General features: G+C 36.1%; 2 protein-coding genes and 1 long non-coding RNA gene across 4 annotated transcripts in view; all 3 read right to left on the reverse strand.

Annotated features, from left to right (window-relative positions):
• LOC110463292 overlaps positions 1-211 on the reverse strand; it is a 6,499-nt gene extending 6,288 nt beyond the window's left edge. The window contains exon 1 of the long non-coding RNA XR_002464369.1: positions 186-211. This is a non-coding gene — a long non-coding RNA (uncharacterized LOC110463292). The remainder of the gene's footprint in view (positions 1-185) is intronic.
• The window catches only part of LOC110463289, a 12,895-nt gene extending 7,575 nt beyond the window's left edge, over positions 1-5,320 (reverse strand). Inside the window, exons 1-2 of the mRNA XM_021517777.1 lie at positions 4,956-5,320; positions 1,526-1,610 (exon numbers count right to left, since the gene is read on the reverse strand). Of these exons, the coding sequence (XP_021373452.1) occupies positions 1,526-1,610; positions 4,956-5,191 (321 nt within the window). The 5' untranslated portion in view covers positions 5,192-5,320. The remainder of the gene's footprint in view (positions 1-1,525; positions 1,611-4,955) is intronic.
• A 9,451-nt stretch (positions 5,321-14,771) lies between these two features.
• On the reverse strand, positions 14,772-26,305 carry LOC110463274 (plasminogen activator inhibitor 1 RNA-binding protein-like). Of its 2 annotated transcripts, none has more exons than XM_021517735.1 (7): positions 25,980-26,305; positions 24,833-24,971; positions 22,139-22,369; positions 20,829-20,900; positions 19,599-19,676; positions 18,667-18,886; positions 14,772-16,909 (listed from the first exon to the last, which is right to left on the reverse strand). In XM_021517735.1, exons 1-7 carry the CDS (start codon positions 26,203-26,205, stop codon positions 16,691-16,693), a joined length of 1,185 nt encoding a protein of 394 aa, XP_021373410.1. In that variant the 5' UTR covers positions 26,206-26,305; the 3' UTR covers positions 14,772-16,690. The 2 variants fall into 2 exon arrangements, with proteins under 2 accessions (XP_021373410.1, XP_021373409.1); XM_021517734.1 differs by having other exon boundaries at positions 20,829-20,903.
• Between the last annotated feature and the right edge of the window lie 92 nt (positions 26,306-26,397).

Raw genomic sequence — 26,397 nt, forward strand, 5'->3', positions numbered from 1 at the left:
GTTGTTAGCACTGTTACAAGACTTGTGGGATTATAATCTTGCTGACACTCTACCTGTGTAGTTTCTGTTGTTAGCACTGTTACAAGACTTGTGGGATTATAATCTTTCTGACACTCTACCTGTGTAGTTTCTGTTGTTAGCACTGTTACAAGACTTGATGGATTATAATCTTGCTGACACTCTACCTGTGTAGTTTCCGTTGTTAGCACTGTTACAGACTGGGTTTATGTTAAGCTTGAGGAATGGTGATATGCAGTGTCAAAGTTTTAACGGAACTTATCTTCGATATAGAGATTCCGTGTTTTCCAGAAGTTCCTCAACATATTTTTCCAAAACACCAAAATCTACATATGAATGATGTCACTGCTTGAATAGGAAGAATCATACAATATTTGAGCATTGGTCATTAGTATAAGTAACGGACACTCACATAAATCGTACATGGAATGATTGTGAAAATATGGCTGCTTCTGGGAGGGTGAACAAAACACTGATTTTTTCTGAAAACCTACTAGAATGTTGAAATATTGTAATAACCTGCAATAAGACCAAGAATGGTCAAATCACTAGCAAAAATGAGTACTTTAATCTCAAAACCATTAACTTTCCTTTCCGCAGCTGTAAAATACAAGCCTTCCTTGCGTATAAAGTTTACATCTCAAAGCTGATTCGCTACTCGAGAGCCTTTACAGAGCATCCGAATTTGCTTGATGTATGCGCAATGTTGACCAACAAAATGCTTACAGTTTTCGGTCGAGGAGACTTCAATCTGTGTTTGAAGAAATTTGCGGTTGTCATCATTACCCGATTCCAACGACGACATTCCAGAGTTTTGAAATATAATGATTTTTGTTGTGTTTTTATCATTGCTGACTATATATTTGCACGAATTTTACGGGTACCACACATGGTGTGGAAATATAGTCTCTTTGTTCATTATTTCTGTCTGCTTGTGTTTCCTCGGCTTCTTTAATTTCCTTTTCGTACAGTTCTGATTCTGACCTGTTTTATTTTCACCGCAGTGCATTTTTCTGTTTCACCTTACCAGTACGCTGACTTGTAAAACCTGACAGAATGTTCCATTCTTGTGAAAGCCTAGCAGTACGCTTACGCTCTCTGCACCCCTAGAATATGTCATAACAAAATCGAAAGTTCAGTTTATGACATCTTGTAGATGAGACAAGAAGACTAGTTTGATCAATTGATGTACATCAAACGAATCTCGCGGTCGCGTAACGTTGAAATTGATTAGATTTGAAGTAGGATATGACTCTCCTTTGTAATCTTCAAAGGGTAGATATCATTCTAGCAATTGGTCAAGACTTTTTACCCGTGACTGACCAATCAAATATCCAGCCATGTGCCCTCAATTTTGCTATGGCATATTCCTGGGGTTCAGAGAGCAACATTTAGCGTAGTCCCTAGAGTATCGAGGATGGAGGAAACCCTCCAAGAACATCATATACTTGATTTTGATTACTTGGGAAAACCCCATTTAAAAAAGTGACAAAGTGGGTAAACCTACCAGCACATTGACCTCTGCAGCATACTCTTCAAACTTGTCTGCGCTTCTCTCTTCATTATCTGGTTTCTTTGGTTCATAAATAATACTGCAATGTAGAAAGATACATCATAAGTAGGGTATTTTCAACTAAAAACAGCCATTGTGAAAAGGACAGAACATATTATAATAGCTTCAATGCAGAAACAAGGCGGCTCCTGGGAAACTATGAGATTGTGAAAGTGCAACAATAAAGTTAAGGTAACACAACAAATTTACCTTCAACTGATTAAAAACACAGTGAACAACTTTCCTAACTAACGACAAGTCCAGATACACACAACTTGCTCTCAACATTCCCTCAAATGACACTGATTTGCGTCTACATAATTTTCGAAAATAAATCACTTTCATCAGAACAACTTATATTAAAACAAACATGTGTCAATAAACAATAAAATCGTAACAGCTTTAAACGTAACTTCCAACAGAACAAAACATGTCAGAGGGAGGAGAGCATTTCCAGCGGAGCAATTCATTACCTTTCAACGAAACAAACATTTTAAATGGAACAATTCCTTACCTTTTCACAGAACAAACATTTCTACGGAACAATGCATTCCAAAGGAACGATTGGTTACCTTTCCAGCGAAACAAACATTTCCAAAGGAACAGTTCGTTACCTTTCCAACGAAACAAACATTTCTAATGGAACAAGTCTTTACTTTTCCAACGAAATAAATCAGGGTAACAATGCATTACATTTTCAACGAAACAAAAAATTGTCGACAGAACAATTCAATACATTTTCAACGAAATAAAACATTTCTAACAGAACAATTCAATACATTGAAACAAAACATTCCTAAAAGAACAATTCAATACAATGAAACAAAACATTTCCTACAGAACAATTCAAAACATTGAAACAAAACATTTCTAACAGAACAGTTCAATACAATGAAACAAAACATTTCCTACAGAACAATTCAATACATTTAACCAAAACATTTCCTACAGAACAATTCAATACATTTAACCAAAACATTTCCTACAGAACAATTCAATACATTTAACCAAAACATTTCCTACAGAACAATTCAATACATTGAAAAAAAACATTTTTAACAGAATAATTCAATACAATGAAACAAAACATTTCCTACAGAACAATTCAAAACATTGAAACAAAACATTTCTAACAGAACAACTCGATACATTGAAACAAAACATTCTAATAAAACAATTCAATACATTGAAACAAAACAATTCCTACAGAACAATTCAATGCATCGAAACAAAACATTTCTAACAGAACAATTCGATACATTGAAACAAAACATTCTAATAAAACAATTCAATACATTGAAACAAAACACTTACTACAGAACAATTCAATACATTGAAACAAGACATTTCTAACAGAACAATTCAATACAATGAAACAAAACACTTCCTACAGAACAATTAAATACATTGAAACAAAACATTTCTAACAGAAAAATTCAATACAATGAAACAAAACATTTCCTACAGAACAATTCAAAACATTGAAACAAAACATTTCTAACAGAACCACTCAATACATTGAAACAAAACATTTCTAACGGAACAATTCAATACAATGAAACAAAACATTTCCTACAGAACAATTCAAAACATTGAAACAAAACATTTCTAACAGAACAGTTCAATACAATGAAACAAAACATTTCCTACAGAACAATTCAAAACATTGAAACAAAACATTTCTAACAGAACCACTCAATACATTGAAACAAAACATTTCTAACAAAACAATTCAATACAATGAAACAAAACATTTCCTACAGAACAATTCATTACATTGAAACAAAACATTTCCTACAGAACAATTCAAAACATTGAAACAAAACATTTCTAACAGAACCACTCAATACATTGAAACAAAACATTTCTAACAAAACAATTCAATACAATGAAACAAAACATTTCCTACAGAACAATTCAATTCATCGAAACAAAACATTTCTAACAGAACAATTCGATACATTGAAACAAAACATTCTAATAAAACAATTCAATACATTGAAACAAAACATTCCTAAAAGAACAATTCAATACAATGAAACAAAACATTTCCTACAGAACAATTCAAAACATTGAAACAAAACATTTCTAACAGAACAGTTCAATACAATGAAACAAAACATTTCCTACAGAACAATTCATTACATTGAAACAAAACATTTCTAACAGAACAGTTCAATACAATGAAACAAAACATTTCCTACAGAACAATTCATTACATTGAAACAAAACATTTCCTACAGAACAACTCCATACATTGAAACAAAACATTTCTAGCAGAACAATTTAATACATTGAAACAAAACATTTCTAACCGAACAACTCAATACATTGAAACAAAACATTTCTAACAAAACAATTCAATACAATGAAACAAAACATTTCCTACAGAACAATTCATTACATTGAAACAAAACATTTCCTACAGAACAATTCAATACATTGAAAAAAAACATTTTTAACAGAATAATTCAATACAATGAAACAAAACATTTCCTACAGAACAATTCATTACATTGAAACAAAACATTTCCTACAGAACAACTCCATACATTGAAACAAAACATTTCTAGCAGAACAATTCAATACAATGAAACAAAACACTTCCTACAGAACAATTCAATAAATTGAAACAAAACATTTCCTACAGAACAATTCAATGCATCGAAACAAAACATTTCTAACAGAACAACTCGATACATTGAAACAAAATATTTTCACAGAAGAGTTCGTTACATTTTTAACGGAACAAAACATTTCCGATGGAACAAACTGTTGAATTTCCAAACGAACAAAACATTCCAACTATAAAAAACCATTTCAAACAGAAAAAAATCCCTTTCAACAGAACAAAACATTTCCGATGGAACAAACAATTGAATTTCCAAACGAACAAAACATTCCAACTATAAAAAACCATTTCAAACAGAAAAAAATCCCTTTCAATAGAACAAAACATTTCCAAAACAACGAACCTTTTCGACCCAACAGAACAAGATATTGCTAAAATGCGATCAATTGTTGAAACGAACCCAACAGAACAAGATATTGCTAAATTGAAATCATTTTTTGTCACGAAAAAGAAGGACGTTTAAGAACTAGATATCAAACACTAATAAAAAAAAAGAGTACAAAAAACATTTGAAAGATTCCCGATATAGTCAGGTGTTTATCGAAAGTTCTCTCTCTCTCTATATATATATAATTCCTAAACATCAGAATACCTAAATAGGGCTTTATTGTTTTTATTCTATAATGTCACTGTTAAGTAACGATGACAAGTTATTCGTATAGCAGCAATTTAACTATTAAGAACCAAACTGTTACATAATCATGCTAGCGTTATCGAATCGGTAAGAACTCGCGATCGGGAACGTATATTTACTCATGAAAGAAGACGGCTAGTGTGACCAAGCGAGGGTAGCAGAATGTAATGTGGCCCCCTGCAAAATCGAAGTGCTGAAACATTTCTCGTAGGTGTTGGAGCGTGTGGTAATGTCGGGCTGGATCACTGTATAGGTCTCTTACAACACCCCACCACCTCTCAGCGACAACTTCAGACACACCTATCTCTTTGTTGACGTCGTGCCACCTCTGTCGGACACTGTCGCTATCAGCCATAGTGGTGTAGGTCGGTATAGAAAGTGGTGGATGTAGATTAGTGGCTTCAAGAAGCCCAGAACAATCTTTAGAACTTACTTCAGTATATAAGGTTCATTGCTGTTGCACGATGTTTATTTATCTCAAATCTTAATCATTCGGATGCTTAACTTACATACACTAAGAATTAAAACCAATTCCGGAAATCCGGATATGATTAAATCAAAAACAGAACAATATTTTATTTGTGACTTACGAAATGATTCAGAACGTTAGATCTTACGGTAAAATGTTACCCAGTTATGTAATCCGGTTTTAGCTTTTAAGATTTGTCTCCCTTGTTAACACTATGTTAAACCACGGACTTAGATAACACTAATCTAAGTCCGTGGTTAAACTTAATTCCTGCTAGAAATATATTTTATTATTTACAAATCTTTACATCAACAGAGCGATTTTTTAAAATCTTTTTCTACGTCTACATCTACATCTACATAGTAATGGCCACCTTCATCTATTTGAAGATCAAGTCATGTGATAGTGGGTGCTAGGCCAAAAGAAGAGAAGAGAAGATAAAAGATAGTGAAAGGGAATAGGTAGAGATTGTATGTTTTTTTTGTTTATGGACAGTTTGAAGCAGTCAGAATAGGTAATGGAGGTTATATCTGGAGGCAGAATATTCCAGTCTACTATTGTACGAGGGAAAAGGTTTGTTGTCGTACATGAGTGTTTGATATGAGTTCTGGTGTGCGTGTCTTGTGTGGCGGGATGGAGGTATTTGTTGGTCTTTTCTTATATTGATTTTGTCATGTATAGTTTTATGTAGTGTTGTCAGTCGCATGACTCTCCTTCTGTCTTCAAGTGATTGCCAGTTAAGGTGTTGAAGCATGTCATCAACACTGGAGGTGTTTCTAAATTTGTTTGTGATTAATCTGGCTGCTCTACGCTGCACCATTTCAATTTTGTTTATGTCTGTTTTAGTATAATTAAGGGTCCCAAACTGAGCAGGCATATTCTAGGGATGGTCTGACAAGTGTTTTATATGCCCGCTCCTTGACAGATGTAGAGTTTATCTTTAGATTTCGTCTGAGAAAGCCTAAGGTGGAGTTGGCTTTCCCACAGATGTTATTTATGTGACATTCCCACTTGAGATTTGACTGTAGAGTGACACCTACTTTGTTATAATTCCTTTCCGTGCAGCATGTATTTGTGATGTTGTGGGTGTTTGTTGTTGGTGACGGAAAGGGCGTTACATTTGTCAGGATGGAAGGACATTTCCCAAGCTATCTTCCATAGAGCTAATGTGTCTAAATCTTGTTGTAATAGCTGGGCATCAGATGGTGATTTGATAGTAAGATAGACAATGGTGTCATCTGCAAATAGACGTACAGCGGAGTGAAGGCCAACAAGAATGTCGTTTATATAAAATAGAAAGAGGGATGGACCAATAACCGAGCCTTGAGGGACACCAGACTTGCCATAGACAATGCTAGATCCCCCCCCNACCACCTCAACGATGACAGCCTGCTTCCTATTGTCCAAGAAGTTTTCTATCCAGGTGTTAACATTCTCATTAACACCATAATGACGAAGCTTATGACAAAGAAGCGAATGACTAACCTTGGCAAAAGCTTTGGAAAAATCCATGATCAAGATGTCGGTTTGTTTTCCCTTGTCAATGTTTGAGCTGACATCATCAACAAATTCAATGAGCTGACTCGCACATGATACTGAACTTCGAAAACCGTATTGGAGTGGGTATAGGATGTTATGTTTGTCAGCGTGGTTCCTGATGTTACTGACTACTATGTAGTGTTCTAGAAGTTTACTACAAGTACATGTAAGAGAGATTGGCCTGTAATTTTCTGGATTTAATTTAGAGCCCTTGTTAATAGACAGGAGAGACATGCGCTAACCTCCAATCAGAGGTGACTCTGCAGGAATGAAGAGATCCGTTAAAGATGATAGAAAGGACAGGGGCAATTTCAGAAGGGAGTTCTTTCAAGATCTTGGGCTTCAACTCGTCAGGTCCAGCTGCTTTACTAGGGTTTTAATTTTGCAATAATTTGTGTACGTCATTTGGAGTGATATCAAATTCTGGCATAATAGGGTACTGGGTAGAAGATGGGATGTTACATTTTTTAAGGAATTCATCAGAAGATAATTTACCACCTGGGCTAAAAACAGACTGGAATTGCGTGTTAAGAGTCTCAGCCTTACCTACAGGGTCAGTTACAAGTTTACCATGTGAAGTTAGAGATTATATACCGTTATAGTCGGTCTTCTTATGCTTTACGTATGACCAGAATCTTTTGGAGGCACTAACATTACTGTCATTTTCTCGTGGGGTAAGAATGCCTTCAACATATTGCCAGTTGGACCTTCTGGGTTTCTTTTGAATGCCTTGCCTCAGAGCCTTGTATTTAGTCCTAATGTTCAGATCACCAGACTTTTTGACCTTTTTATAGAATCTCTTTTCATGAAAAGGTGTTTATGTCAGGAGTGACCCAAGGTAGACTAGGTTTGGGTTTGATGGTTTTATGAGGTATGTTGTCCTTTACGAGATCACAGTGGTTTGATTTGAAGAGTTCCCATTTATGATTTACATCCCTATTTGTGGTTCAATAATGCTGGTGCGGAGGGTAGACAGACCATTTCTGATTGTATCCCACTTAGCATGTTTGTAGATATGAATGTTTCGTGGAATAGTTTAAGCCTTTTTTAGGCTTAAATTAAACTAAACAAAGACACAGTCGTGGTCTGATATATCAGGCATGACCTCAGCTCTAATAACCTGGTTTGGTATGTTTGTAATTACCAGGTTGAGGGTGTTATCTTTCCTTGTAGCTTGTTCTACGATCTGTGTAAGACCCATATCGTCCAATTAGTTACCAAAATCAAAGTGTAATTTGGGATGATTTGTCTTGGGTTTTAGGATTTTGTTTTTCCAGTCCCAGCCTGGATAACTGAAGTCCCGACCTAGTAAGATTTTGACATTGTTCCTTTAGACTATTCTCATCTGATGTTTTGGGATTATAAAAGGAAGCTAGGTATAGGGATTTCATTCCGGAAATTTGTACTTTAGCCCATACTAATTCAGTTGGATACTCTTTACTGGTGAGGTATGTTACTTCATCACTGACAAAGTCGGAAATTATTGCGACTAGTACCCCACCCCCTCTCTTATCTACATTTGACATTCGGTCTTTCCGAAATACTTTAATAAAGTTATCTGGTATAAATTCCCGAGTCTTTTATTGATGGATCAAGCCATGTTTCTGTTCCGAATATTACATCAGGCTTGGTACTTTCGAGTATTTTTTAGGAAGAGATGTTGCTTATTTTTCACTGACTGGAAATTTACATTAATTAGTACTCGCAGGGGCTTAACATTTTTTGGTTTGGCCATATTGTTTCTCCGTCGTACAGCAGTCCAGGGATGAAGGGGTCTATTTGGCATAGCATTGCTTATGTTGAAGCTGCCGTCTGTGGGACTCATGATGTAATTGAGCGTGTCATAACGGTTTGATGTGCTGATGCCATGTAGATCATAAGCTATTGAGCTGTAATTTGGTTGGTCACAAATAATTCAAGAGGCCCAGACGGCCTGTATCGCTCACCTGGATATCAAAAGTAATCATGGCCAACTATTCTCCAAATAAGATCCAAGGGAATGGGCCAGACCCCGCCAATCTTTATATCATATCTGCATTAGATTTTTCTTGTCCATCAATTTTATGTATGGTTACTGGGTGAGGATCTCAACTGTTTCCAATGTGGGATACAGAAACTAGGCCCCTAGGGTTGTGGCCAGACCCCACGATCAGTTATATTTCAAGGACTGCGTTCGTCTCTTTATGCCCAACAATTGTATATATAGTTTTGGTGTGGGGATCTCAACCGTTTCAAAGTTACGACCTAGAGGTTAAGTATCCAAGGGTGGCGCAGACCCTGAGGTCAATTCTTATATCATGATTGTATTCGTCTCTTTATGCCCAGCATTTGTATATACAGTTTTGGGTCGGCGATCTCGGACCGTTTCAAAGTTATGACCCAGGGACTATGTTTCCAAGCGTGGGGCCAGACCCCAGAGCAATCCTGGAAGCATATGTGCATTCTTCTCGTCATACTCAGCAATTGTATTTATGGTGATAGGGTGGGGATCTCAACCATTTTCAAGCAATAAACTATTTTATGCCCCAACCTAAAATTAGCCAAGGGAGTCAGCCACACTACTTGTACAATTTGAATTAATGCTTCAAACCAAATATTAGAAATCATTAGATACCATATATCCATTGCCCAGTTCTACAATTTTGAATCCCCACCACCTATGGATGCTTCCAGTCAAATTTAGTTAAGTTCCAATCAGTGGTGCCACGGTATGGCATAAGCTGTCCTTCGGACCAGGTGAGCTAACAATACTAGCTCACCATGCTATCATTGAGGCCCTGGTAAGTATTACTAGGGATATTTTGGCAGCTTGTATGGTACCATTGATCGCACGACTCGCACAATGCCTCGGTGTTCCCAGGTCACGGTGTTGTCGCATGTGCCACACATATATTTGGTGCTATCTACATCATTAGATCGTACAATAAGCATTGATACAAATTTCAAATATAATATACATTTATTTGAAAAAGGATCAAGTATAACCATTTCTGTTATTTTTAACCAGATCTGATTAATGTTGTGTTTTGTTATTGAAATACATGTATAGTTGTATGATCGTGTCGATTTTAAATGTCATAACAAATAAAACAAGAGGCCCAAGAGCCTTAGCCGTCACCTGAGTTATATCATAGGTACTGGTAGCGTTATTTTATTGATTAGATGTGATGTGGAAATCAGCATGTAAACTAAGTGAAATACAATACTTGTCATGTCATCAAAGGATAATAATTTGAAAATATTGGTAAATGTTCCCATTGGGGCCCCGCCCTAGCCCCTGGGGATCCGGCATGAAACATAATTTTACAATATAATACCCTCATTCACCAAAGATGAGTCTGACTAAGTTTGAGTAATTTTCTGCTAAAAAAGGATGAAATATACCCAAAAGTGTTATTTCCCTATATAAACTATTGACAAGTATAGTAAATGTTACCCCCTCCCCAAGGGAGAACGGATAGCTCGGGGGTCCTGAAATTTACAATTTAAATAAAGCCCCTGATGATCTTTCCATCCATGCAGAGAAAATGAGTGTAGTACCTCTGAGTCTGGAAAATAAGAATTTTGAAATATTAGTTAATTTTCCCTTTGGGGCCCCGCCCTGGCCCCAGCGGTTGGGGTAGGAATCTCAATTTTACAATTTGAAACCATCTTCCTCCAAGGATAATTCTCACTAAGTAAAAATAATTTCCTACAGAAAGTTGTCAAAATATACCCAAAAGTGTTATTTCCCTATATAAACTATAATAAACTTTACCCCCTCCCCCAAGGGAGAACAGATAGCTCGGGGGTCCTGAAATTTACGATGATCTTTCTTTTTTATGCAATAAAATTGAATGTAGTACCTCCGAGTCTGGAAATAAAGATTTTTGAAATATTGGGTTAATTTTCCATTTGGGGCCCGGTCTGGCCCCAGCGGTTGGAGTAGGAATACCAATTTTACAATTTTGTAGCCTCATCTACCACGGATGATTCTGACTAAGTTTAAAAAAAAATCCATCAACTGGTTCTTGAGAAGAAGTTGACGCACGACGACGGACGGAAAGCGATTAGAATAGGTCATTTGAGCAAAGCTCCGGCTGGGACAAAGTGTCTCACACAAACCTAACAAAATGTCTCTAATTGCGGAAGTATGGGTTTAGTGCTTTAAACCCTCTAACTACAGGTAAAATAATTAAAATTAACGTGTATGCTTCAGCCTTGTACAACTGTGAACTTTGGAATCTAACAAACACAGAAATATTAATATTAGAGAGAGCGCAACACTTTATTGTCAAATCCATTCAGGGTTTCGCAACCCGAACAAGAACCGATATGTGTACTGGCCTCCTGGGTTGGACAAGTATGGAAGGATATATAGATACTAAAAAGTTATTGTTTTTCGGTAGGATATGCAGATTGACACTCTCGTCTCGTATACTATTTACAATACTTTTTATTGTGAATCTGGATACAGAAAATAATGTAAGGTATGGTTTTGCGTATGATATGCTAAGGATTCTAAGAAAATATAATTTATATGACCGGTTCAAAGGTATATAAATGAGGGATGGTTTCTCTTAAAACACGTTGGAAAATGCAGGGCATTGATATGAAGAAAAAGTCTGACCTCTCTAGGTTTGTTTTAATACATGACAAGTTAGTTCCACAGCTGTGTGGAAAATATGTAAAAAGTTCCCAGGAAATAGAGAAGCTGTTTATTACATAATGAAACTAATTGTTACCATGGTGGTTGGCTCATAATGAATTATGTCATAAATGTTCATAAATGTGGTCAGTTTTATGAAGATTTTGCCATCCACATAGTTCTGCAGTGTAGTTCTACTGACGAATTAAGGTGTAATATCATTAATATTAGCGATATATTGTTCAGTGTATATTTGCACGACTTAAATGAAAGTCAATTATTTCATGTTCTGATCGGGGAAAATTTTCTTACAATGTGTTTAACTCGGACCAAGAAGAGTTCCGCATGACGTCTGTTTAATTATTTTTTCGAATAATAATATCATATTACAAATGACACATTCACTATATATCTATGCTGATTATTGTCAAATAATCAAAAGGCCCCGATACTGCTAGCTTAAATTATATGTTTATTGTAATACATATGTATACTACTTTTGATAATTGATGATTGTATTGTGATGCTCTATCATAATAGTCTTCATTCTGGAGGAAATTAAGCAGTATATAGTTGTATGTACACATTAAAATAACGATACCTTTGTAATCTTTCAATGTCCATGTATGTATATATGTTGATTAATTCTTATATGTTACTATTCTGTTGATGTAATCTTCACTTTAATATAGGGAATAATATTAATAACATCATATGTCAATCCGGAAAGATTGAACAAGAGGCCCTGTATCGCTCACCTCGATATATAAGCAATCATTGAAAAATGTTCTCGGTAAATATAATTTTACAAGACAACTTGATCTTTCCTGAAAGAGGAATTTAAATATTTTTCTCTGGTTACCTCGTTGGAGGTCAAGGGTCATGCCTTTGATGCCACTCTTCGTTATTTGGAAGACAATATACTAGATTTGGCATTTGTGCCAGGCAAGCCAAAAATAAGATTTAATTTATCAATTCCGAAAATTGTTGAAACCCGTTGTTCATAAGATTTTTGCTGTAAATGTCCAAATAACTAGTTCTTGGGATTGAGAAAAGAATATACCTTCTGTTACCCACTGTATGTTGTAAGAGGCAATATTCCGTCTTTTTGTATTGCAGAGTTATCTTCTCTTGTGAGCAGGTATTGATTGTTTCGTCATTGGTTTGCGAGAGGAACGTCATGAATTTTCGAGAAAACGCCTTAATTTTCTCACACAAACCAATGACGTAACAATCAATACCTGCTTCAAAGAGAAGATAACTCTGCAATACGCAAAGATGGAATAGGAACACCCTGCAAGACTGGGGATTTGCTTTTATGCCCTCTTCTTGGGGACACAGATGTGACCAAAATAATTATCTTCATAATTTCCCTCAACTGCTCAACAATCAATTTTGTTTACAAGCACCTTCCTTGGCAATAGCTCACTCTTGGACTAAATGTTTAACATTTAACACAGGCGAGGAAAGCAATGGGTTCTGTCCACAGGCCGTAAAATATCAAAGTTCTTAAAAATTGAAGTCGTTTCGCTGCTAAACGTTCAGCATTTCTGTAATCAAGTATTTCGGACGGTGATGTAGCACTATGAAGTTAGCACAAGATATTCACTATCATAATGAGACAAATGCTCCAACATACCCTCTAGGATGCTCAACTTTTTAAACGGATAATAGGTCTTATCGGTCATCAATCAGATTTAAATGTAGAGCGCGAAAGTGAGCGTAACCCCTGGTGGACCCTAACGCGATACGTAGAGAATGTAGGTTATGATTAGATTGATCGGTCATCATTGCAAATCTAAATCTATATAAAGTTCTGGCTACATTAATTACAAACCGGTCTTCAAAAAATCCATTTTGCTGTACCCATGCAAGTATATGCATCAATTATCCGATTCGACCAAAACAAACTTGTCACAGATCGGGACAGAGTTTGACCTTTGATTTTGGATCGGTTTGGCCCTCAGGACTTTTATCCATTTCGTGGAAATTAATTTCCTTTTTAAAGCACTAGTGACCTTGGTTCTTTTTAACCTAGATGGCAACACCGAACAGGATTTCAGTAAGAAAGCATTTATCGGCCAAAGAGAACTTAAGTGGCATATAAAGTTTTCTACATAGCACGTGGCCCTGACCATAGCATACGAAGAGGTGTACAACGCTCGAACTTGACTAGCCCACACGAGTTCTTCCTTGCAGAATAAATGAGTTTGAACACTTGATAATTTATGGAGACTGGTCGTTGCAAGTTTTTTTTAACCCTATTCCAAACTTGCAAGAAACTATCAAATCTTTCATATTTGGCAACGGTTGCCTTAAAAAGAGGTCAATGATTCACACGAGGCAGACAACTTTCCAAATATGGTCATTAGTACAGTTGGGATTTTAAAGCTAGTTGTCCATTGTATCCGATGTTGTCGACACAATATTGGATCCGAAACCAACAGCTTTTGACGACACTACGGTTCAAGTTGTGTTTACATAGGTCCTTTACATAAACTTTTCAGCATTCCATCCAATACAGCTGGTATTGTCAAACCACAGTCTGTTGTTTTTTTAAATTCAAACAAAATATCCCTGAAGAATGCTGTCGCCCACCTTTGACTTGCTGGTATGTCGATTCTTTTCTCCATTCTCTTCTACAACAAGGACATGTGCAAGGAGATCAAACAGTTTCAATTTGATCTTTGAATTATTTGTTCCTTACTAGATTTTCCTTTCCATTTCAAATTCAAGCATGCACCTTAACTACAGGCAGAAATAGCAGCAACAAACTTTACATGCCATACCATATAAGATTAAAGATGGCTTTGTGCTACACTTGCCATGCAAAACCAAGTATGGCCGAATAGCGGTCAGTGCTTCCAATAAATTACAAATTGAAACATGCATTTTAAGTTTCATTGCAGTCCCTAACGTATTGTTCAACAACTTTAAAGGATGGCAGCAAAAATTATTATATGCAAATGAAAAGCCAAGTTGACGATACCAGACTTGGACAAGTATACTACATCGGATATTATTTCCAAATTGGCATTCCATTCCCAGTTCACCCAAGGTAGTTCCTATGGAGAGAGTTATCTCCCCTTGACAAACTATTTATTGGCGAATGGCAATACTACATCAGTCTATTGAAGGCAAAGAGTGTGTTCCAAGTTATTAGACTTGCTATCTATCGCAATTGTTTGCAGTGTAGCAACATCAATTGAATTTAACGTAAAGCGTACTTTGATCAGTACTTGTTCGTCATTGGCAATAAAACAAACATTAATGGAGTAACTACACGAATTCTCTTGTTAATTATTTGAGAATTTAATCAAGATTTAATAGCAAAACATATTTAAAAAGCTTAGGATTCTTACCTGGCATGCTAACAACCAGACATTCATGGTACGGGTCAGTCAAACTAATGGATAGTTTCGATAGAAATGATAGACTTTCAACTCCTCTCAAGAATAAACATGCATGCTAATTTAGAAGACATGTATTCATTAAATTCCTGCGAATTATCTTTTATAAAGGAAACTTTTCCAATAAATTGACATAAATAACCAATAATTTTCATGCAAAATGAATTTTGAATAAACAAGATAATTATGGTCGACTATTCAGACTAACCAATACAATATATATATAGAAGGTAGCACATATTTTCAACAACTGGGAAATATTCATCTTTGTTGAATACATGTTCAATCAAAAAAAGCGGTGTACAAAACAAAAGTCTGTGTGAAAATTAAAAATGTCAAGTCCCTAGGTGGTTACAAATAATGCAGTAATATGTTTATCTTCAGTTGATGGCCCACCAGTCCTACAGAAACTAATTGGATGCTTTTTCAATGATGACCATTAAATAGTATTAGCCATTCATTGGACGGACAAAGCTTTGCTACAGCCATACACATTCTTCTACACAGTTCATTATAAATTGTTAAATAGTTTTGACAACTACATTTTGATGTCTTTGATGTCACATTCTGATGATGAGATCCAAACTATTCATTGATCAAAGGCCCACCCGAAATTGTATCCATTACAAGTCAAAACAAGGCATAATAATCCTATGTGAAGGCAATTTATTATAAAATGATCTCCCATGTAATGAAGAGGCCCAAGGAATGAAGTGATTCAGATCAGTGTCAAATGGCTTTGGCACAAATCTGTAAAGATGATGGTGGTTGCAATTTTAAAATGCTACAACTATAAATGTAGGAAATAAATAAATGCAGGCAGTAAATATGTGTGGGGCAAAATTACCATCCTTCATACAAATAAAATGCCCTTCCATATGGCTGATACATTTCTTAATCTCATCGGATGCAGCCAAATCAAATTATACAGATGTCCATTTAAGCTTGGTCACAAATCACAACTATCAGCATTTTTTAATCTTTTTAATTTTTCTTACTAGACTTGGAATACTGATATCTTGATTTGCTGCATCATACATGACTGGTTCAACGGCCATTAGAGTTAAGATTTCAAGCTGAGGGTTATACTATAGTGATTTCTTCATGATCCAATCTGATGAAAATGCATTTAATATCAAACTTGCACGCCCATCAAATTAATGTCAAAATGGGTTTGCACAGAGGAATACTTTCACAATGCCATACAAGAGTTCATTAGCACAAGTCCCAACTCCTCCAATGGCTTGACTTGTGAAAAGTGGGGTGTACAGCTCCATAAAATGTTTCCAGAACGAATAAATATATTAATCTTGAAGCACTATCTATGCAGCACATAGTACATCAAGACAAATTTGGTACTAGAAAATACATGTATTCGAACAACAAGTAATTGATCTATCACAACTAATTTGTGTTCCAAATGAACACTGATCCCGTCCCTGCTTTCTTTCCTTTTGGTTATACAAGGTTGATGAATGAGTTCCATCAAATGCAATCTTCTTTCTCGATAAAATTGGAAATGCAATCACGATTGTATGTTACAATGCAGATTTGTAAACCATGATTAGTATCTCGCCCGATACAGAAATGCAATCATCATGATACAGTACCTTTAACAAATGTCATATAAAAACATATGCAAAGATGCATCAGTGAAAAAGTATCCAGAAACCAAAAATGGTATGCTGTGCCCACCAGCTAGCTTTCATTCCAAAATGTCATCCAGTATGAGATGGGAGTTTATTTAATTACACACTGAAAATTTCAGGGGAATGCCCTCTCCATATCCAGGAGCCAAGAGCTGCCACTTCAGGCTTTGACGAGGCTTGGGAAATCTGTCTCGTCGTCAAATTTGGGTGCGGATTCCCGAGGGCCACCACCCCCTCTTCTCTCTCCACGTCCCATTCCACGATCGCCACGACTTCCACGTCCACCCCTTGGCCTCCTTCCCCCGCGACCCCTCCGTGGGGAGTCGTTGAAGGTAATACGGATATCCGTCACTACCTGCTTTGCTCTGTGTTCATCCTCCTGTCAAAGAAAGGCATTTAAATAATCATACTTGGACAAGTACTAGTAGTTGATAAATAAATACGTTTGTTTTCCTGGACAAAAAACCTATTGCATTATTGGCATTTTTCAAAGATTAAATTTGCATTAGGCCAAACAAATTTATGTCTGTTTAGGGTTCCCGACCCTCCTAGCTTTTTACCCCCCGACCCAAAACTTTTTGATGAAAAAATAAATTAACTCTTAGGCTGCTACGCGCCCCAACAGTGGTTTCAAAAAGTCTGGCCGTCGGTGCTACGCATGACAATAGTGGCACTCGATCTGTAGGTTTTTGATCAGTAAACAGGAAGTGTGAAAGCGGACTGTTGCTAAACTGGTTGTTTTGTCATTACTTTCGATATTCCCGGCAATGTACCCTAGTAATAACCAAAGTGTGCGAGAGATTTTCAAATCGGAAAAAATGTCATAAAAATGGCGGACGTGTAGATTGAAGTGATTACTATGATGGTTAACATTTTTTCTCCAGCGTCACCTACATGATAATAAAGGTTTTAAAGGGTTTGACATGGTTGATGTGGAAATACTTCAGTGTAACATAATATGTAACTTTCCAATGAACGGCTTTGTGCCCTACGCAAACATGAATATATCACCGGACCGAGGAGCACATGTCGTCTGCAGGTGAAGCCGAATTGAACATTGACATCGATACGTTTTGAGCCGATTGATTTCTTCAAACTATTTATCGATGATTTAATCATAAACTAGACCGTAGCTAAGATATATCTATATGCCGACTGTGACAATAAATATATTGAATGACGACCTGAAACCTGTAGCAAATCGCATGCAATTCTTGATGAAATACCCGACCTTTTTACCTGAGAATCTCGTGTAAATATACAGCGTCTTATGTCATAAATGAAGTTTATAATCTCTGCTATCATTTTCCAATCACATTTGCTGACAAAAACAATTTTAAAATGATCTTTCTGGTCCTTAAATCTGATTAATTAAAAGTTTCACCTTTTCCAACCTTTATTATCACCTGTACAGGTAAATACTGAAGCAACTTTAGAATCAAAAACGTTAATATAAACTAGAGACAATAACGAACAATTTTCCTGGAACTTTTATTCACATATAACAAATATTTTTCAAGTTATGCGCATTTGAAAAATTAAGTTAATTAATTCATATTTCAATAATTAATTCAGCAGTGGCGTCCCTTTACATAGAAATCAATGTAGCAGCCTAAGAGTTAAAAAAACACACCGATTTTTGAATATTAGAAGGTTCCTTGCCTTTCAAAATGGCTTCTAGCTCAGTGTTGGCGCTAAATGTCAGCATATGGAGCACAATTTGTCTCAAAATGAACCTTGTTTATATAATTCTTCGTTTTACCTACAATACAATGACCACCTGGTACACAAAAATATACAAAAAATCAATAAAAAAAATTTGACCTACCTACCCTTGTTTTTTCCCCCATGCAACCCTAAACAGACTTTTTTGGTTGGTTTCATGAAGAACAATGTTAACTTGTTATCTAGACTGTTCCCAGGTAATGGCACTATTTACTAGTAGTAACTAGAGCAACATGAAACAAACATGTTCAGCTGAATTTGAACACAAGTAATGACAGCTTTATCTGGACAATGACTGCACAACATTTCTTTTAAAGATGAAAGTAGAAGCATTTTTACCCAAACTTTGGAATGCAAACATACTGCGGCAGGTAACAACCAAATGGTCAGATATTCACTATTAAGTCTCACCTCTTCATATTCATCGTCGTCCTCCTCATCATCATCTTCAACTTGCTTCTTGTAAGCCGTTCCCTTCTTCCACTGGGAGTTGTCGCATCCTTCTCCGGCTTTGCGGATGTTGAATGTGGATTTCGCACGGGTTTTTTCCTGCAGGGCCTTCCATTCAGCCAACGTTAACTGCTTGGAGGCTTCGTCCTCAACAGGAGCCTCTGTGGATTCTGTGCTCTCACTGCATTACATTACAGAACATTACAAGTTACCATCTTCCAAGTTTGTATGATACATAAACATAGTCATTCAGTTTCACTCTATCAATTGTTTTACCAAGTAAGAAAGCTATTTTCTCGATTTGACTACAATCAGGGGAACATCCCGATAGAATACAAATATTTTCGACAACAATTACAATCCTCAAATATCGGCTTACAACATTAAAATTTCAGTTTAAGACCTGCTCTTATGTAGCCCTCCTCCCACTTTTGGTTGCATTTCACTCATATCCAGACATCATCGAGACATACCTTCACAAATAGCCGACATGATTAACAACAGAAGACCTCAAGACTAGTGATGGGTCAATGTAATGAAAAACATTTTCTGATTACCATAAAGATCACTGGTTAAACCTAAATGATACAGCGACTTATGAATTGTTTATTTAGTACTTCCAGTACCTTTCATTAAATTCATTTATTTTGCACCAACATGGGTATCTCTGTCTGTGAGGTAGAAATAGAGGCTATAAAACAACATTTAACTAGCACACTAAAATATATACATGTTAACCTTTTTAAAACAACTATCAACATGTATGTAGGATATGTATATCTAACAAATAACCAGATTATTGCACATGTTTGGCTACCAATGACCGATACGCATTTTCAACCAGTTCCATATCTAATTAAGACTGGTAATTGCTTCGACATATCAATACTTACTTTGGATCATGGTTTTCAACATTTTCAGTAGGGTTCCATTCCTTGGTCTCTTCCGTTGTGGGTTCCTTTGTCTGTTCCCTGAAAATGCCCAAATGCATTACAACAAAAGTTCTAAAATTTTAACATGGCAATTGATGAAGACCTACCAACCATTTTCTTCAAAGATTTTTTTTGTATAAGTTATTGCCTCCATCTCACTTCATCGATATTAAAACTTGATGTGTCATAGACAACACAACTGAAAAGTGGCCAATCAGCAAAGCCTTTCTATAGAAAACTGTTGATAAATAGGCATTTTGTTAAAAAGATTATCATTTTGCAGCAAGTTAACAGAACCCAAATCAAAATTTAAAAAATATATCTCTATGCATGGAAATTTAATATTTATCAAGTCTGGTGTCGTTAATTTTCCGCAATTATCATATTTTATCAAGTTCTTATGTGTTAACATTTGGATTTATATTATAGGCATCGGTAAGACCTGCAAAACTTTCAGATTCAACAATAGTAATCACAACTCCGATAACCATAGCAGTGGTTTTCGTGTGAGCACATGCATTTTTTAAAAGCGATTTCCGAGTTACTAACATGTAATAAATAGTCTGACTACATGGTTTGCAATTGCTATTTTTAGTTTTTGTGTTCAATAAATGAGATGATCATACAGGAGTTAGTTCTCTGGCCAGTCCAAAACACACATATAATGACAAAAACTGGGGAATAACAGTAGAAGTGGGTGGAGGCAGTAACAGTGTGTAAAGTTAGCAGTAGCCAGGCTACAAAAAGTGATCGGTTATTTTATTTTCAAACATTTAAAAATACTATATGTTAGTAGTGCCAGAATAACGCATGTCAAATTTGAAACTGAACATGAATCAATGAGGAGGATATGCTTAATTGGAGGCATGCCTAGCCAAGATATCAAACCAATATATTGCTCAATGCAATGAAGCATTACTGTAGAGACTTATAGCAAAAATTAATTATCGAGGTTCAATTCTCCACTGAAAGTATTTAGCTGTCATTGCAGTTATTTGGATTTCCCCCCAATAAATCCAATAACATTTGATCATTTTATTATTATGTTTTCCAATAACATTTTATCATTTTTCAAGATCATTTAAATAAACACTTTATGGAGCCAACCGCATGCAGCTTAAAAAGCATCCCAAAATGACAATAGGTGTCTGGGTCAATACAGCCTCACCAACAAACCACAGCTCGACTTACTCCAGGTCGTCCTTAAAGGTACCCCAGTTATGTGATCCACTGCCCTCTCGCTTCTCTGTAGCCTTCACACCACTGCTAAAGCAAGACGGTAAACAAAAATTTATTTGCATTCCCTACTTTCTTCAACAAAACCTTTGGAGATGACAGCCACCAGACGTCTGCAAGTCCAAAGCAGCTTTAAAATTGACTGCACAAAATACTTTTACATATCCAGTAACTACATATTTTTCTCAACTGCAATGTAAATATTTTGTTACTTTTTTTCTAGGTAAATTTATGCTTTACAACAAGACAGACATCAACACATCAAAAAGAATTTCTCGACTTCTTGAATTCAAAGCTATCGTAAGAAATGGCACTGCAATAATACTTATTACACAACAGGGCTTTCAGTAGATCTTTGACAGTACTGTAAACCTCCAGTGAATTTGAATCTGCTGGAAAGTTAGACAACATTTTTTTTTCACCTAGCGATAGATCCACGGATAATAATTTGTTAACTCATTCACCCCTGAAATTTCATAATGAACTATTCCAACCTTTGAATTGGAGGAGTTCAAATGTGTCTTCAGGGGTGAATGAGTTAACCGCTTTGACACAACCTACGTACTAGCTTGTGATTAAGCGGTATACAAGAACCTCAAATTATCATCATTATTATGATCAACCTCTGCTTATCCATGTTACATTTTGAATTGTTCAAACACAAAATTTGAGTACTGAAAGTAACAAATTTGTCCATCAGCGATGAAATAATAGCCTGACAAAACTTACTCGAACTCCTAAATTTTCGCATCAAACATAATAAGGGGTAACAGGTTGTATTTGTGACACTACTGCATTTACAACTTCACTATATAATCAATATAATAATATCAATTGCTGATTCTACAGATTCGTAAATACAATTTAATGGGCCATCACTGTCCTCGTATCAACAATTTGACTATTTGGTGTGAATTCGAATAAAACCTTGCGGCTATCATTTCACATACCGGTTCATTCTGACTGAAGGTTAAAAGTATGTTTTCAACTCCTTAAAATTAGCTTGGACTATTGGGTTTGGAAGTACAGGTCTTTTTAAACATGCATTTTGACACTTTTTGTGTTAAAAAAACATGACATCTGCATAATGAAATTGCCATTTTCCAAAGGTCAACTTTAGGCCCTTAAGAAAAGACTACAAACCAAAATAGGCTTTTTATTTCAAACTTTTTTTTTGCATATTCCTATTATGTAAATGTATAACCAAGCAAGCCAATGTCTCGAGACCTATTTTAAACAAAACTAAAGCTATCACTGCTACTAACGTTCTATCACTGCCACTGTGTCGTTCGAATTCCCGTTTGCGGTCCCCACGGTCGCTTCTCTCGCCACCGAAGCCGCCGCCACCACTTCCACCTCGGGAGCCACCCCTTCCTCCTCGGCTACCTCTCATGCCGCCACGCCCTCGGCCGCCAAAGCCACCTCGACCACCACCGAAACCACTGTCGGGTCGGTTGAAGCCACCACCTTCCGACCTCTGGAAGCCACCGTCATTCCTTAACAGAACAGAAATAAATATCCTTACAAAACTTTATTCATAGAAACATGGGTAAAATAATTTTAAGTACAGCATTTAATATGACACTTATTTTTACTATTTTAACATGATATAGCAGTTTGTTTGAAATCGTTTTTTCATCAATTCCAAAAAAACTGATGGAGTGGATAGATTTTTAAGTAAATCTTTACATTGAGATAAATGGTAACATGAGATAGCAGTAAGGAGGGCTGTAATGATTCCTAGGTTACTGGCCTATTTAGTAATCACTATTATACAATATCTGTTATTTAAGACATATACAAGCCAAGCCGTTCAGATTGATACGTCTCGCCCTGCTTTGACCATCAATGCACATGTCAAGAGAAACCAAGTTACAACGCAAACCAATAATGTTGATTGCGATGCTGACATATGGACCATGAAAGGAAGGCTGCATCCAGCATTGATGCATGGGTTGAGATGTACTACCCAAGATGCATCTATGGTCCAAGTTTGGTTGGTCTAGCACTCATCCTTTTACTGAACTTTGGTCAACAAGGGGCTTTAAGACATCAATTATACATGGTCTAGTGGTCAACATTCACAAAAAACAGCAGCATATTTTGATTTTTTTTTGTGTATTTCAAAGTTTTCTTAAACTTTCAAGATGCACATTAAATAGTGTCGCTGTGATCTTAAAAATCTATAACACAAAAATAGGCCTATGGCCGAACTGTTGAATTAAAATAGTGTATAGAATTAATAAACATATTCAATATTTCAATTATAAATTCATCTGCCTGTCTTTAGTGTTTTTGAGTAAATTTATGATTTCCTGGTACTCCATCAGGGTAAGGTTTATAGCTGAATTGAAGTTAATTCTCATTAAATCTTCAAGGTGTTTGGTAGTTAAAGAAGGCCGCAGAAAGGAACAAAGGTCGTTCATTAAACTGAATGACCTCTCTACAATTGAAATCGGATGATCAGACTTCTCAACAGGGTCAATAGTATGGGCCGATTCCGACAAGGTTTGCTCTGTCGAATCATCGGCGTCGCCAAGGTCAAATGTCTTTGTATTAGTAACCGAAGCAGGCACATTTTTTGTTTGAAAAAAGCCAAGCAAACTCTTCTGTGAACTGTTGGACTCCTTTTTCAATTTCTTAACGTAGTATTTACCATTATGCGTCATGGTTTTTTATGATTTGATTTTTAACATCCAGGTAGTTAATTTTGAAACGAGCCGAAATCATTACATTAGACGACTAACCATTGGCTGTAAATAAATTTTTATCCAATCAGAATCCAGCTATTAATGAGAGCAAATGACTCATATGACGCAGACTAAAGCTGAAAAAAACGAACAAAACTGGGGGTATGGGTGTCAGAAAAGTTGCGATTGTTAAAGCCTCCGAAACAGAAAGTACATTCGCAAATGCAAGCGTACATTTCATTCATTTGTTATGTGAATTTTGTCTTTCATTTGTGATTTTTTTTCGCAGCATTGTGAAAAAATGTTTTTTTCAAATTGTGAAGTACCGAAGATCGGCCTCTAATCTAGTAGGTGGTACGGCGCCGCGATACCATCGTGAGAAAAGCATCACATTGGTCTCGCTTCCGCTACTTTGTGGCGGCAAGACAAACATTTAAGTATATCGTCAGTCTTGGGATTTTAGACTCCTCAATATACACATTTTGTCTACGAGATATGCGACTTTTTGTAGACCTGATTTTGTCCAATAAACCCTTTCCAATGTATTTATTAATTTAAAAGCTTGAAATAGTTCAAGGAAAGTCTGTGTAATAATAACAGAAAAGTAATTGTATAGGACAATTCCCCTCATTTCTGTAATTATTGTTGAATCATACACACAATAAAACAAAAAATTCTATTTAACCGTAAATGATTCCAGACTTGGTCTAGTTTTTTAGGATGATAGTGTTTTGGTTCAAGTTCAAACACTGCACACTTATCTGTTAAATTATCTTGGCCCAAGTCTTTTGCATTCCGAAAATGCAGCGACGTTCAAGCAGATATAAACAAAAGTATATATATAGGGTGTTCATCAGGTTGTACAACAGATTCTACATCTGTTTTGAAGGGGAACTGAATTCAACATAATCTGATGCCTTTAGCTAGTTACAAGCTTGTCTAGCACATTGATTATGATGTTCAAAAGATAGATATTTAAGTTCAATTCTACCATCCCTGGGGTATTAAACAAGAAACATTTTAGCTTGTATATTCCATCAATTTTTACCACAGCTTCCATCAAAGTTATCAAGTTATTCATGCCACATCGATGATGCACGTCATCTTAAATGGTCGGCCAATATACTTTTATTTTCTTGAAGAAAGATTGACAGTCATTTCTGAATGGACCAATTTTCTACATTTTCCTTCATCTTGGTTCCCAAATGACTGGAAGTAAATTTTTATTCATGTTTACTAGTCTTTTGCTGGTTGCAATTGATCTAATACCTGTTTTCATTAGTGACATTATCGTCTCGTCTTCTCGGCCGTCGGTCATCATCCCCTCGGGGTTCTCTCGGTTCTCGGTTTTGTCTTGCACTGCGAGGCGGGCGGTCCTGTCTTGACTGTGACTGATTGTTTGATTTGTCTTAAAAAGATAGAAATATAAAATTCAAATGACATGTACCAAATACAGTAACACTCGTCACTCAACCCCACAACAGTGTGATAATGATTTCTTAAAAAAATAAAGAAAGGGATAAATGATTAACAGACCCGCCACGGGACTTTACAGGCTAAATAGTAGAGTGTTTACCCTTTGTATGCCAAGTGCCTCTTGAGAAAATGTAATCAAGTAAACCATGCTCAATATGTTGCATGCATTTTACTCTAGACTTGTACAAGGAAATCACAGTCACACCAGTAAGACCATGCATTATAGTATATGACCCTTCCAACACAAAGAGACTTTTTTCTATTGCACAGATCATATGGACAAGAAATACGTAGAAGGTTCTGGAATGTCAATATTTGGGTCTTTATTTCTATAAACATGTGTATATCAATATCTTACATTATTTATGAACTTTTCATTATTATAATAAAATACCTTTTAGGGTTTATTAATGAAACAGTTTTTGACCTACTTTTGAGCACAACATGATTATAGTAGACCGAGGTAGTCATAGGTCAAATTACACAGATCATGATCCAGCATTAAACGTGCAGTACACTGGAGTTGTTTTAAAAAGCGAATGATTGTACAATAATCATAAATAATGTAATTTCACAATCACAGTCATATATCCGGTCGACAGGTCCCGACAAATTCACCAGATCTAGATCACCTGATTTCATTATCGAGCAACTTTTCAACATTGTTTCGTTAGCACTCACGGGTACAAAATTGCCATATAAACAATTATACCGAAACAAAGTAGAAGATACATAATGTTTGTTTGCAATAATGGTTCGTATGATATAACTCGGAGGACGTACAGTGACAAGTTCGTCCAGACACGTGGGTTTACTTGGCAGAACATGTCAAAGCACCATGTGGCCTTCAGCTCAAAGTGCTGCGCAATACACAAAATGCAAACGCATATTAAGCTAAATGTGTCATGCAATAATTTAATAGACTCATTGCCATCGTTACCTTCCTTTTTCAGAACAGTTTGTTCTGACTGTTTGTTCTTATTTTCAGGTTGCAAGACATTTTTCTTGGCCTGTTTGGCCTTCTTCGATTTCTGGCTGGTTTTGTCCTGAGTGTCCAGCTTCTTTTTCAGCTCTTCTTGCTGCTGGATGATATCAAATGGATCATCGTCGTCGTCTATGTTCAGAGCGAACTTATTAGTAACCTCTACGCCGTATTGGCTATCCATTGTTCCTCTGCTTGTAGAGGATGGCAATGGATTGTTACGGCCCTATTTCTTTAAGCTGGAGTCAATATGGCGTGTTTCTTCCTCGATACCAAGCATGCTCGGGAAATACCTTAACTCACGCTTAATTCGACGTATAAACTAGAGGTATTCCGAAAGGGAAGCTGGTAAGTGTTTCCATATTTAGTAAAGTTG

The sequence above is a fragment of the Mizuhopecten yessoensis genome, unplaced genomic scaffold (assembly GCF_002113885.1).
Source record: "Mizuhopecten yessoensis strain PY_sf001 unplaced genomic scaffold, ASM211388v2 scaffold10885, whole genome shotgun sequence".
NCBI lineage: Eukaryota > Metazoa > Mollusca > Bivalvia > Pectinida > Pectinidae > Mizuhopecten > Mizuhopecten yessoensis.

Coding starts and splice junctions, on each gene's coding strand:
- LOC110463274 (XM_021517734.1), bottom strand. CDS start 26,205: ATGGATAGCCAATACGGCGTAGAGGTTACTAATAAGTTCGCTCTGAAC. Junction 20,904..22,138: donor CACAGTGGCAGTGATAGAAC/GTTAGTAGCAGT, acceptor GTCTTGCTTTAG/CAGTGGTGTGAAGGCTACAG. Junction 19,677..20,828: donor ACCTTTAAGGACGACCTGGA/GTAAGTCGAGCT, acceptor GGGCATTTTCAG/GGAACAGACAAAGGAACCCA.